The sequence below is a fragment of the Cyanistes caeruleus genome, chromosome Z (genome assembly GCF_971803275.1).
Source record: "Cyanistes caeruleus chromosome Z, bCyaCae1.hap1.1, whole genome shotgun sequence".
Classification (NCBI taxonomy): domain Eukaryota; kingdom Metazoa; phylum Chordata; class Aves; order Passeriformes; family Paridae; genus Cyanistes; species Cyanistes caeruleus.
The window spans coordinates 21632054-21645694 of NC_141732.1; the positions used below are offsets into that span (position 1 = coordinate 21632054).

A 13641-nucleotide genomic window follows, 5' to 3' on the forward strand; every position below is an offset into this window, starting at 1 on the left:
CTAAGCAACCATTAAAAGGTAACTTTTTAACTAACAGAAAAATATCTAGCTGACCCAGCGTAGAAAAAGATTCTCATTCCTATGTTAGTAAGGGATGATTGATCACGTACCCTATTTTTGGCTTCAGCATCCATCAGCTGTGAATTTATATTCACTTTATATTCACTCCAAATTTATATAAAAACAAACACTGATTACAGCTCTCTGGTTTCCACCTACATGTGGTAGTCCAAACTACACATACCACTCATCTTATTTCCATATAAGACAACTTCACTGTGCAATGTTCTCTCTTCTTGTTCAAACAAACTACAGTTACTGCCCTAATAACTCACAGTTTAAAATAACCACTAGAAGTGGCTATATTTAGAGAACAATCTGGTATTGGTATAAAGCCTCTCATGTTTCCACTCAAGCACATAAGAATATCCTTGGCCAGGAAAGAAATCCCTCTGTGAAAGGTTTTGTAAGAATCCAAATGCAAAGCAATGACTGTATAGGAACTAGAAAAGATTCATTCACTTGACTTCCTCCTGCTTGTTAGTGAGCTCCAACTAAGCTTTTACAAAGCACAGCTTAGATTAGCACTGCCTACCTGTATGGATGCATATTTAAAATGTTTAATGGTCACCCTACTCAAAATGCTATAAACAACATCTTTAAATGAAGCATTCTGTAGCTACATGTAAGTTTTTGAAGATGTCTATGAAGATGTTAATACCTGACAGTAAGCACTGTGAAGGTACAGTATTAAGCTGCAGATGCAAACTTTAAGCCAACCTGCATATTGACATAGACTAGAAAACACGCTTTATTCTGTATAGCGTCAGATTTTATCATTGCTTATGCTCAGATTATCATGTCTCTAAGGCCTACTTCTAAGGGAAGAAAAGATCTAGTATATCAGTTTTCTTAAAAAAGATATTGCTGCTATACTTGTTATAATTTTAAAATCAAGGTACCAGGACAACTACATTTGCAGTTTGCATTTGGGTATCTCTGGGTACTCTAGCGCTCAAGGCAGACTTTACTTTCCTTAAGAACTCAGGAATTGACACAACCAAAAAGTAGTTTACGCTATGGAAAACCAAATTTGTTCACAGCTAGGGGAGTAAACTAAACTGTAGCTTAAAGCCAGAGCAGGACTAAAAGTTCCTCGTTTTCTTGTAGTATGTATTGAGTTAATTTTCTAAACTGAACAGCTAAGGATGACACCAAACTGTCAGGCTCTACAATGGAAAATTATTTACTATAGTGTAGAGGCAAAATATAACAACAATGGCATAACTCCAGTTCTACTACGGATTCTCACTGTTGTTCTACTGTAATCATACAGAACAAAACTGACTATCACCTGACACTTAGGTACACAAATATGATTCTCCTGGGATAAAAAATATCTCAGGAAGATTGTGAAGTATGAAGAAATAAGTCAGCAGGTACCTGGTCTGCTGGTTCCAGCTCCTTCCTAGAGCTTGCAAATTATTGTGACTGTTTGCCACAAGTGTGTACTTGTCTAAGGCAGGGAATACAACTTGCTGTATACCAGGCATCTGGCACTCAGGAGAAGGAAAGAAAGGACTTGCTAGGAGCAAACAACACCAATAAATACTGATAACGAACTGCAGGTCAGCTTGAGGCTTGGGAGAATTAAGGACTCTATTTCCCAAACAGATGCAAGGGAGAGAGCACAGACTGCATGTTTCATCACTCGCCTGAACCTAGTCTGATGAGCTGAGAAAACACAGAGTCAATATCCATTCATTCATCTGCTTTCCTGCAGTATAAAATGATGCCAATTACCATCAACTCTCTCATATGGCCTAACATGAACTCAAGTCCCTTTGGCCAAACAGCTGCAAAACTGTGGTCTCAGTCAAGGAGGTTCATGTGGAGAATGATGTGCCAAGAGTGATTAAATGGAGAACAACTATTTTGCTAAAACCTCCTCAGGATAACAACCATGTCTAAAACAGAACATGCCAAAGACAAGCTTTCAAAAGGCAATTACTAAAAAAGTAGGAAATTATAAAGAACAGATCCTGTCATAAAATGCATCAGTGCTCTACACTTTAACCTATCCACTTCTCATGCAATTCTGCAGCCGTAAGCATTAGAAACTTTAGCTATGAGACAACCAAGCTCCAAAGATACCACTAAGTAGCAAGTTCCCCATATCCTGCTCACAACTAAGAGTTCACTTATCTAACAAATCTCCAACAAACTCATTTCTTCTATTGCATAAGGATACAGAGATTTCATATATATATATATAAATGGATCAGGCATCTACACATAACATGTGACCATTCTGTTTAATTCTTAACTTTAAAAGGAACCAGAAATTCTTATGTTCTTTTACTGTGCGTGAAGATATCTCTGGAAGACCACTGCAACAGGGCTTTTTTAACTTTCAGTCAAAAAAAATATAAAGATACCACAGAATCACAGAATACTTGAGATTGGAAGACACCTCCAGAAATCCTCTGTTCTGACCCTCCTGCTCAAGCAGAGCCACCTACAGTCAGATGCTGAGGACCATGTCCAGACAACTTATTAATATCTGCAGCAATAGAGACTCCATGGCCTCCCAGCCACCCTCACAGTGAAAAAGTGCTTCCTAATGTTCAGAGGGAATATTCTGTTTTCAGTACACGTACCCACTGCCTCTGGGTCTGTCACTGGGTATCACTGGAAAGAGCCTGGCTCTGTCCCCTTTGCACCCTCCCTTCAGGTCCTTCTACTTATTTGTAATATAAACTTCCCCCTCAAGCCTTCTTTTCTCCAGACTGAACAGTCCCAGCTCTTGCAGACTATTCTTATATGAGAGATGCCCCACTCTCTTAATCATTTTCATGATCCTTCATTGGGCTCTCTCCAGTATGTCGCTCTTACACTGGGAAGGCCAGAATTGGACAAGGCCAGAACTGGATAGAACTCCAGACAGAGCTTGAACAGTGCTGAACAAAGGGTAAAGGGTCACTCTTGAGCTGCTGGCAACACTGCTTATGTAGCCCAGGACACCATTAGCTGTCCTTGCCACAAGGACACATCGCTGGCTCATGGCCAACCTGGTATCCACCAAGGCCCCCAGGGCCTTTTCTGCCTAGCTGTTTCTAACTAGGCCACAACACAGAACACATGGAATGTTCTCCCAAAAAACCCTCCAGTGCCCACAGGTCTTGCAGTATCCACGAAGATTTTAGGCCAGAAGTGACAGGTTCCTATAACTCTTTGAGGCTGGTTGGATTCCTATAGCCAGGCACCAACCTGACCAGCTAACCCCAGAATGAACAGACAGATGTTAAAGAGGAGCTTGCTGCATTCCGCAGTTCCCTAACCCAGAGAAAGCACTCATCCCACCTGCTGACTCCAGCCTTTTTCAAGGGCCTTCTCAAATCCTGCTCATGGTAATTTGTGACAAGCAAGAAACTATGTTCCAGGATGGAATAAACACTGTTTAGCAAATGTGAAAGAGGCCTGTGAAGGGAGTCACATTTTCATTGTCAGATCTACAAATGAATTAATAAGTGCATTAGACAGTTAAGGATCCCCACCTATGTATCAGCTGAGGATTTCTACTGCAAGTGTAAAGTGCTTTGTGGAACACTTAGAATTTTACCGAAGTGTTTACAGAGTAAATCTAAATTTTGTTTAGTGGATTAGGACATGATCTTTAATGTTACTCTTAGAAAACAGGGAAATTCACAGGGAAATTCTGCTTATTCACAGATCAGGTATGGTTGTCTGGCTTCCTTGCCCTAAAGGCATAACATCTTGCCACAAATGCATTAGCATTTTCCTAGACTCCCCTGTCATGCAGAAAAGCTTGCTCCAATCTTTTTGAACCATGAGGGATAACCAAGGCAACAAGTCTCCCAGTATTGATAATTGCTAGTGATGTAACATCCAAAAAATAAGATAATCTGAAAGATGAAGAATTACTTCCTTCAATAGTTTTGTATCTCACTATGGTTTTGTATACAACAGCTGTAGCCTGCCCTTCCATTTATGTAGCTCTTTATGCATTTTTAATATCAAATACAGTCTGTGGGCCAGGAAATTTGAAGAAACTTGGCTCGTCACAGCAGTGCCTCTTTAAACATTTTAACGGTTTGCTAATTGAAAACTGTGAAGACTCTGTTTCCTAATAGACTTTGGCTAATGTTTCAAATGGAGATCTAATTACAATGATTCATGGTTATTTTCATACTAGACTCACAAGGTTTTCAGAACAGACTGAAGTGCTAGTAACATGTAGCTCATAATTTATCAGAGAATATATCTATTTAAAACAGCATTCAAAGTGCACCAACACAATTACTCATACTTATAGAGTAGTCTCAAATACAGATCTGGAGCCACATTTGGCAAAGGAAAATGTGTTGGAGGAAAGGAACAGCCATACAGCATAGAAGACACTCTGTTAATCACAGACTACTGAATTGTTACGTAAAATTGTAGGAATCATTGGTTTGATTACGATGTGAAGAAGGACTACAGTAATCACATGGTAATCTCTTGCTGTCTAGAGACACAGTGAAGGATGGGGCAAAAGAGGCTAACTCTTTTCAAAATGGGAGCAATAAAATTCTTCAAATGATATAAAGCATTCTAAGAAATCAAAGCATTATACAAAATTACATGGATGACTGTGGCCTTTTATCTGGTCTTCTGCAGCATAACTGCTAAAAAGTATTATTAAGACAGTAAAAACTCAAACATTAAAAGAAAATCTCTCTTAAGTTTTAAAACACATTTTCTTGAGATGTAACCATAGATGATTTGGCCCTGTTTGGTAAGTTTAATCAGTCAAGTAATTGCTTTGCTAGTACTGCTCTGGCACACAGTGACTGGGGACTCAGAAGGTAATGCAATGGGAGAACTCCGAAAAAAGCAAACAAAGCCAACTAGTTGTAACTAGTTTGGACTTACTTTTTCTATAGGCTTCCAAGTATTTCTGCTCAATAGCATCCTATATAATAAGAATATTAGGGCATTTTCAGGCTGATTCTATTAAAGTTTTGAACAGTCTGTACCATATGGAAGACGAACAAGTCTTCTTAACTAGCAGAAGTGCTTCTGGGGTGACTGTGATCATCCTTTCACCACAAGTGCAAGCTTACTTTTCCTCACTAGAGATCTTGACTCATGTTGGATCTTGACCAAAATGTATAGTGAAAATTTCTTCCCTTCCCTCCAAAAAATGAACTGGCAAATAACTGGCTTTCCTCTTCATTTTCCAAGATGACTACATATGTAGTGTAATAGGTGCAACAACCACAAAGTTCTGACTGACAACACTTTTACTGATAAAAAAACTTGTGCCATGCTGCATCTTGAAATTCCTGAAAGAAACTTAACTTTTGTTCATTTGCATCTTTCATTCTTTTTCAGAAAGCTGAAAATATTTCTAGCAGTTTTCATCAAGTGATTTCCATGTCTGTATTTGAATTTTAGTAAACTTCAACAACATCTGTAAGGCTAAGGGTTCCTCGCAAGTAATCAAGTTATTTTTTTGACTAGGGTGATTCTACCTCCATCACAACTCCCAAATACTCTTTTGCCCTCCTACAGTTTTTTGGGAGTTTTTTGTTGTTGTTGTTTTTTGTGGGTTTTGGGTTTTTTTTTTGTTGTTGTTGCTGGCTTTTTGTTGTTGTTGATGAAATTCAAGTGGCGAATTACCTATTTTCAGGTTTTTTTTCACGCAAAACAAAGTCTAGCCTATTGTCAGAAGCGCAAGGTATATTCAGTAAACATTATTTTCTAAGAGTCATCCTCCCTCTCTTGTGGCCAAATTCCATGGCTCAGTGTAAAACTCACTACAGCAGTTGTTGACTATGTAAGCACAGAATCAGTAACAGCTGTACATGGAACTACACTTATGAGAACATTATTATTCTGTGGAGAAGAGGAATGCTTTGAAACTCATCTCTCATGAAGAGACTCACTGACAACAATTTAGGCTTTGTTTGTTCCCCTGCTGCAAATGGAAAGGCCAGACTTATCACAAGTGTCAGCATGCATAGGCAACTGCTGCTGAAGCTCTGGATGGACATAAAGCGCTCTCGGCTGTCTTTTTTTTTTTTTTTTTTGCACAAGACCTGCCTCTGAAGATGGGGAAAAAATATGCTAATAATGTGGGCACAGTTCAATAAAAATGCTATTACCCAGAAGCCTAGGATGGAAGTCATACCTGGGAAAGCAAAATGTAAAATTTCATATTGGGGTCAGCAAAACAAGGGATAGGCTGGGGAAAGATGGAATGCTCCTCACACATGGTACTGCTGAGCTGCCAGTGACAGCCTGAATAGGAAAGTAGTATGAAGAAATGAGTTGCTAACACAAGAGTGGTGGGTGTGTAATCAAAATTGACTGTACAGGAGAAATGGCATCAGAAGTAAAAAAAAAGAGGAACATGAGATTCTAAGTGTAAAAGAAGTGTGTGCGTCAGCCTTTCTTTCCCCCCTCATCAGGAAGGACAGCTGTCACTCCAAAGTCAATTACTTTGGCCCAGAAGACCAACATTTTAATTATCAGGTCAAGACAAAGCAGATCATGTGCCCATCTAACAGCTTCTGCCCTCCATCAAACAATATTCAGTGCAGAGAGAGCCTGGCTACATGTTTGGAAATCCCAAACCAATAAGCTCCTGTGGCAGGGTGAATTTATCAGCTGAGAATTTGCCAGCAAACAAGCACTGGAGTATGCCAGGCTGGCTCTGCTGCAGCTAGGTACAAGCTGGTGCAAGTCTCCTTGACTCCCAAGTACACAGTGATCTCACAACAAACATGTGAGACCACTTGTCTCATCTCAAGAATTGTACAAAGCCAGCAATGTTATAGTATTTTCTCCATTTTCAAATGACGTACTTCCCAATGTACAGGAAAGTGTTGTAGGTAGATGGAAAGAAAACTTAGACTTCAAATGTGCTAATTTATTTGCCAATAGGTTTGTAACGGAGCATGAGAGAGCACACATCAGACATGAACTGTGTTTGCTGCACCACAAAATCTAGGACTGCCAATTATCACCTGCTTCTTTACTCTGCATATTACAACCACGTGATGTGACATTCAAGATCAGAGAGCTCAGATCAAAAGATCAATTTTAAGTCACATGGCACAGCAGTAAATACAAGCTATTTAAATGGTATGCAGCCAATGTTTAGATTTGAGATTCCTTATGTTGCTGCTCTCGTGCCTAACTTATCTGATGGCCTGCAATAGTTATCCTGTCACTTGAAATTATCTTCTACATCTTTTTATGCATAGCTATGTGACAAATATGTTCCAAAAGACAAACTTCAGTTTCCCGAAACTGTTGTTAGTGATGTTGCTTGCTCACCCATTTTCCATAAATTGTTACCTGATGGATTCCTGTTTGGAGTGTATCACAGGAACAGCACCTTGGAACATCACAGCAAAAATAGGCATATGCTTTAAAAATAAGAAAATAAGGCCATATTTGTATGTAATGTTACCTATTACATCACTCTTCTTGAGTGAAATCAATCTCTTTTCCTTCAAAATACTGCAGACAGAGGAAATATTAAGACCCCTGAAATGTATGCTATTAAAATGTATTCTTGGTGATATATGAAGAACTACACACTTCCAGAATTTTTGAAGGAAAGCAACTCTCACAGAAATATGCATTTGAAGCTGTCAATTACCATACGAGAGCCGGGTGCACACAGCTGTATCAACTACCAGGTATACCTTTAGTGCTTCAGTTCCACAAAACTCATTAGGCAATGCATGGGCACATTAAACAATGTTCACTTGCACATTGCTAATGTAAACAATCTCTTTTCCCTATAGGTTGCTGTTGTAATAGACAAGTTTCTTATCTAGTGCTTAAATCCAAGCAAGCAGATGCCGCATAGCAACTCCATTAGAGCAAATTTAAGCTGACGGCTTAAAAAATGCACACTATTTTTAGCACTATTAAATTGGTCTCTGTTAGAGTGAAGGGCAATGGAAAACAAAACATACCCACAGTTCACACAAAGTGCTGTACAGATATTCTAAGCAAAAATGTAAACTTTGTCCAGAGTCACAGGAAAGACAAGCCATAGGTATTGTGTTTAATGAAAGTTATCCATAATAATGTTGTGAGCAGGATGGTCTTACCATCAGGTTATGGCCAGCTCTGTGCTGGACATGGCTAAGAGGAATGCAGAAAATGCCCAAGCCTAACACTTCAGAATGCCTACAACTGACCCAAGGATGTGGTTCCTACTGCTGTTGTAAGTGGATCTGCAAGTTTTATTTACTGCTCTACTCAGGATTACTGCCTATTAAACACAGCATCTTCCTTTGCTTCAAAGACCATTTTGCATTTGCAAAGCATGTCTGTCCTCTAAAATAATTGTGCAATTTGATTGAAGAAAATCTCAAGATTATTTGATGAATCTTACCCTACACAGTTTGACAGTATGTATTAGAATTAACTGGTGCTTCCCTTGCTCATGCATGTGCTGCTGACAAAGAAGTGAATTCTTGTGGAAATCAGCCACTATGCATCTACAAAGCTTTAAGCCCCAAAATAACTAGACATGTACTCATGCTCAGTACACCTGTAGGTGTTAGTAGAACCAACATGGTATTCAAACTTCTCAACTATCTCTAACTACTATAATAGTGATGAATATAGATGTGAATTCTAAATTTCCTATCCATTGGTTGAGTCCAAGAGTTTAATCTTTGTCCTATATTCTGAACTTAAAGATAAATTATTTTTTCAGAGGCACCATGAAGGAAAGAACATTTCTGAGGGCATGCCTACACCACTGAAATGAAAATGGACCATTGTCCCCCCTGTTTATGTATAGGAGAAATTCACATAAAGCTTTCAGATCTTATCACTGGTAATATACAAATTCATCTGTTGCTCCTTTCAGAACCAGGATTACATTATGATGATCTCTTCTTGAGCAGCAGCATTACTATGTTTCTTCTGTAGTTGGTATCCTACAGACACATGAAGCAGAATATGTTTCATGGAAATTTCCCATGCTATGCTGAAAACAGAACTGGCTCATTAGGAGACAAGCTGCCCCAAGCCTGATGCTGTACTTACCCAGCCTGGGCCATGACCTCAGTTGGGTGTGCTTCCCAGCCATAAAAAGGCTCACTAGAAATTTGTCTGTGCAGCTTCTTCTGTGTATTACATTTTTCCTCGCATGGTGTTTGTCTGCTAAAATCATTACAGTTCTAAAAGGCAACCCTCGAGCTAGCCAGCTACTGAAAAAAAGCAGTTAAAAAAAGCAGCTTGATATGTTTGAAGGTCCTATTCCTGAGTTCAGAGTCATGTGAGAGAGCTTGTGGTTTACAGAGGGTTTCACTGAAGCACAGATCTTATGGGAACATAGGTCGACTGGACAGATGACTGAATTGTTTCTTGTGTAGCTGCTCCTACAAGCAGCCACTTCACCAGGGCTTTATTTGCCAGTCTTGAGTAAAGCACTTAGGAGTGAAAGAGTAATCATTGAGTATTTTCTTTTGAGTTGCACTTGATTAAAATGGGTGCTAAAATGCCAGTTACACATATCAGAACTTTAGCTAAAAAAATATATTTTAAATCATGAAAATTCTAAAATTTGACAACAAAATAAAAATAAAAATCTTGTATGCTGGAACTACCAGAACACTAAAGAGAAGCCAGAAACTTTTAAAACAGCAGCTGAAACTTAAAAACATATTCATTTAAGCGGGATTGTGTAGCTGTAAACAAAAGCGAAAATTATTCTCACACTTCTTTTCTGTGTGCCTAGCCCATCAGAAGATACTGGCTTCCTTGGCAACTGGGCAAGATACTTTCAAGTATGGAGTGGAAATTTCTGGGCATGGTTTTAGTTATATTTACATCACCTTGACAGTTTGGCACAATACTACACTATTGAGAGATTTATAAGACGCAAGAACTTGCACTGCAAGTCAGATAATTCCTGTGAAAGACCAGCTGAATGTAATTCTATACCACAAATAACATTTAAAAATAATAAAGCAACTTTGGAGCAATGCAAGGAGAAGTGGAACAATTCAAAGCTAAGCTGTCTCTTCTGTTCTTAACTTTCTCTGTTGTCCCAGTAAATTACCACATGTACGTACACTGACCAGCACATACCAGGACACAGTGCTGCCAAAAGGGGCATGATTTTATAAGAAAAGAATGAAAGAGCGTCTAAGGAAGACTAGTTTTGCACACCTGCTGTGTAGATTTGAATGAATTATTTTCAGCTAGATTTATCTGTGATTCTACGAATGCATTTCTGATGAGACTAATATCATAACTTGTGTGCCAAATGTTTGCACAGAATGTCTTGCTATGATCAAATTACAGACTGCAGAAAAACTGTTCATCATGGAAATGCTGACAGAACTATGCTTATTACGAGAGCTGGTATACCACATATCCTTCCAGAGTGTAACAGTTCAGTTATGTATCTCTGGAAATGAGATGAGCAGTTACAGAAGCGGTGCAGCCACTGGTATGTTTGTTTGCACAGATCAAACTACAGTAACAAAAACTGTTCCGTGCACCAAAAAAAAAAAAGGCAGCTTATGGCTGATCCAAACCTCTGGTCCAATGTCCTTGTATCTTGAAGCGCTATAAGTGTGGATGTGCACAACATGATACACACCCATTTCTGCAGGTTTTGTCCCCAGCCACTCCCAGTCCCTTGGAGCTGAATCGATACCACTACCATGTGGCTCCCTGTAAATCACAAGGAGAAAGTAAGTGCTGCCTTGCAGACAGATAGACAAAGAGGGCATGGCGCTAGGAGGCGTAGCTGGGACAGCAAAGATGGTTACTAAATTTCCACTAGCGCCTTCAAAAATACAGGAAAATCTATGTATATTTAAATAAATAAATAAACGAAATATATATATATATCAAATAAATAAGAGAAAAAGCAAGTATTTAAATTATTACATCCTTGCAGGCTTTTCTGAGTTAGGAACTTTCGTATATTCTCAAAGCCTACTGACTAATCTAAAAAGTAACAATGAAGGTGACTTATTTTGCATAGGTGAGAACTGGGTACAAATCAGGGGGAAAAAAAAATCGTTTTTGTCAACTGAGGGACAAGTGGAATACAAAGCTGGACCAGCCAGTTTTGAATGGAGTACTGATTAACGGGTCTTGAGGGGGTGCCTGTCCCTTTCTATCTGTACTCACCTCTTCATTATTCTTAGCACCTGTTTTTGGGCTTAAAAACTTTAAAAACACACAGTCCCTTTTTCTGTCTGAGCACAGCTTTCACTTCATGAATGACAATTTGGCGAACATATAATTAAAATTGAATTATTTTATTACCCAGTTACAACCATGTTCTGTTTAGTCTTTTGTTCATACAGATTCTGTCAAAAATCGGAGCCCACACTCAAAACTTAGCAAGAAGTAGTTGCATGGTAACACTGTGCAGTGACTGAATTTTGTTCTCTTTTCGATAGCATTAAGTCTTGTAAAGCCCAGCACAACTTACTGAAAGACCTGGCTTTTTCTGTTGAACTGGAGGTACTGTGAAACGGAGAAAAGTCTTAATTGTACATGATTGCAAAGATATCATTGCCAAAGATTGTCTCTCGCCCTGGAAATGCATCCACTTTTGGCATAGAACCCAAAATATATTTAGAAACAAAAATAATAGAAATGCAGCTTAATAGAAATGCGGCAGATGTGACTGGTTTTTTGAAAGAGGATTTGATAACAGACACGTTTTCCCAACAAAAAGTGAAAGACAGGGAAAGAAAGGAGATTTCTGAGGCATCCTGCAGAAACCTGCGGAGATACCTGTGCCGGGGGAGTGCAGACGCCTCCCCGCAGGGCCTGCCCATCACCAGCTGCCAGGGGACCGTCACCCGCCCGGGAGGAACGCGTCGGCGGCTGTTCCCCGGGGAAAGCCGGGCGGCGCGGCACCGCCGGCAGCAGCGGCAGCCCGAGATGCCGCCGCCCGCCGCGGAAAGGTGAGCGCGGCGGAGCTGCGCCCGGGAGCGGCAGCGCTCTCACCTTCCCCGTGCAGCGTCCAGGGCAGATGCGCGTAGTCCCACTGGTAGCCGCAGGCGCTGTCCTCGAAGGTGCACGACCCGGGCGAGAGCGAGGCCGCTCCGGCGAGCCGCAGAGCTGCAAGGACAAAACGAGACGCGGTCACGGTGCGCCCGGCCCGGGGGCCGCCGCCGCCTCCGGAGCAGCGCCCAGGCTCGTCCCGGGCTGGCGGGAGGAGTCCCCGCCGCCGCTTACCGTGCGCGGCGAGCAGGCAGAGCCGCAGCATCTTCCGCGCCGGGGTCCGGGCTGGCGGCGGCGGGGAAAGCGCGGCCGTGGCGGGAGCGGGGAAAGCGCGGCGGGGAAAGCGCGGCGGGGCTCGGCACCCCGGCGGGGCGCGGGGAGGGCAGCGCGGCCGGGCAGGCCGGGGAGGGACGGGGAGGGCCCGCGGACAGCGCGGGTGGGCGGCCCGGCCCACTCCTGTCGCCGAGCGGGGTCGGCCCCGGGACAGTGGCCCGAGGCCGGAGTGGCTGAGGCGGGAGCGCTCTCCGGAGTGGGGGTGCCGCCTCCTCTCCGGGGAACCTGCGGAAGAGAATCACCCCCCGCACAGCGAAAATGTGCTTTCTGACGGCTCTTTTTTTTCCGCGTGTTTCAGCTTGTGCACGGCGCGTTGCTCCTGTCATTGCGTCCCGTCGCTGGGTACTACTCGAAGAGCTTGGCTCTGCCTGATGTACTCCCTGTCAGGTGTTTGTGCGCAACAGTAAGATGCCCGCTCAAACACATCTGCTGCGGACAAAGGGGTTCCCATCCCACCAGAGCTCCTGTGTTACCACAGCTTGCCCTTCCACCCCTGCCTTCCACAAAACCTGCCCTTCCAGAGGACCATGACAGGGTACCTAGGCACTTTTGGCTAAGAATGGTCCAGCAGCTGCTGAGATGCTCCGAGTGCTGTAGTTTATAGGCTTACAGAATAACTCAGGACTGGACTACAAGAAATGTCCAAAGCTAGCTCAGAGCTAGCTTTGAGCTTAGACCAGGTTGCTTAGTTGGGGTTTGATAACCTCCATGGCTGGTGACAGCACAGCCTGCCTTGGCCCTGGCTCCAGTCCTGGGCTGTTTTTCTGGGGAAAGTGTTTCTTCTTTGCAAACGCTCTGAATTTTCACTGTTTCAGCTGTGCTACTCTCTCTCACTCCCTGACCCTGCACCACTCTGAAGAGTCCTGACGCTGCATTTCCTCTGTCCCTCTGCTGTCCGTACCGGGACTGCTGTTGGGTGTTGCCAAAGTCATCTTTCTTCCCTGCTGAACCAGACCTGGCTCTGGAGCCTCTCCTCGCAGGACAGGGTCCCCAGGCACACTGCCTCAGTGGCCTTCCCTCACCTCACATCTAAAAGAGATTAAGATCACTTAATTTGTTGCATTGCAAATACTGAAATTCTGAATGATTTGTCTAATCAGGGCTGCAGACATAGTATACTTTTCAGATCTGACTGGTGAAACACAGTAGTATTTAAAATACTGGCTTTAATTTTATTAGCATGCTTTAATATCAAAGTATTCAGTGACCAGGACCACCAGAGACCCCTTTTATTACTCTCCAGGACCATAAAAGGACTTCCAGCATGAGGAGGATACATGCAAATTATTTCTA

General features: G+C 41.9%; 1 protein-coding gene across 3 annotated transcripts in view; it reads right to left on the reverse strand.

Annotated features, from left to right (window-relative positions):
* MAMDC2 (MAM domain containing 2) overlaps positions 1–13377 on the reverse strand; it is a 58159-nt gene extending 44782 nt beyond the window's left edge. For 2 of the 3 annotated variants that reach the window (XR_015280696.1, XM_086868436.1), the window contains exons 1-2: positions 12250–13377; positions 12019–12132 (exon numbers count right to left, since the gene is read on the reverse strand). Coding sequence is in view for 2 of the 3 variants with exons in the window: in XM_086868436.1 (XP_086724562.1) it covers positions 12019–12132; positions 12250–12280 (145 nt within the window). In the remaining variant the exon portion in view is untranslated. The remainder of the gene's footprint in view (positions 1–12018; positions 12133–12249) is intronic. The other variant, XM_086868438.1, reaches the window with a different exon arrangement.
* Between the last annotated feature and the right edge of the window lie 264 nt (positions 13378–13641).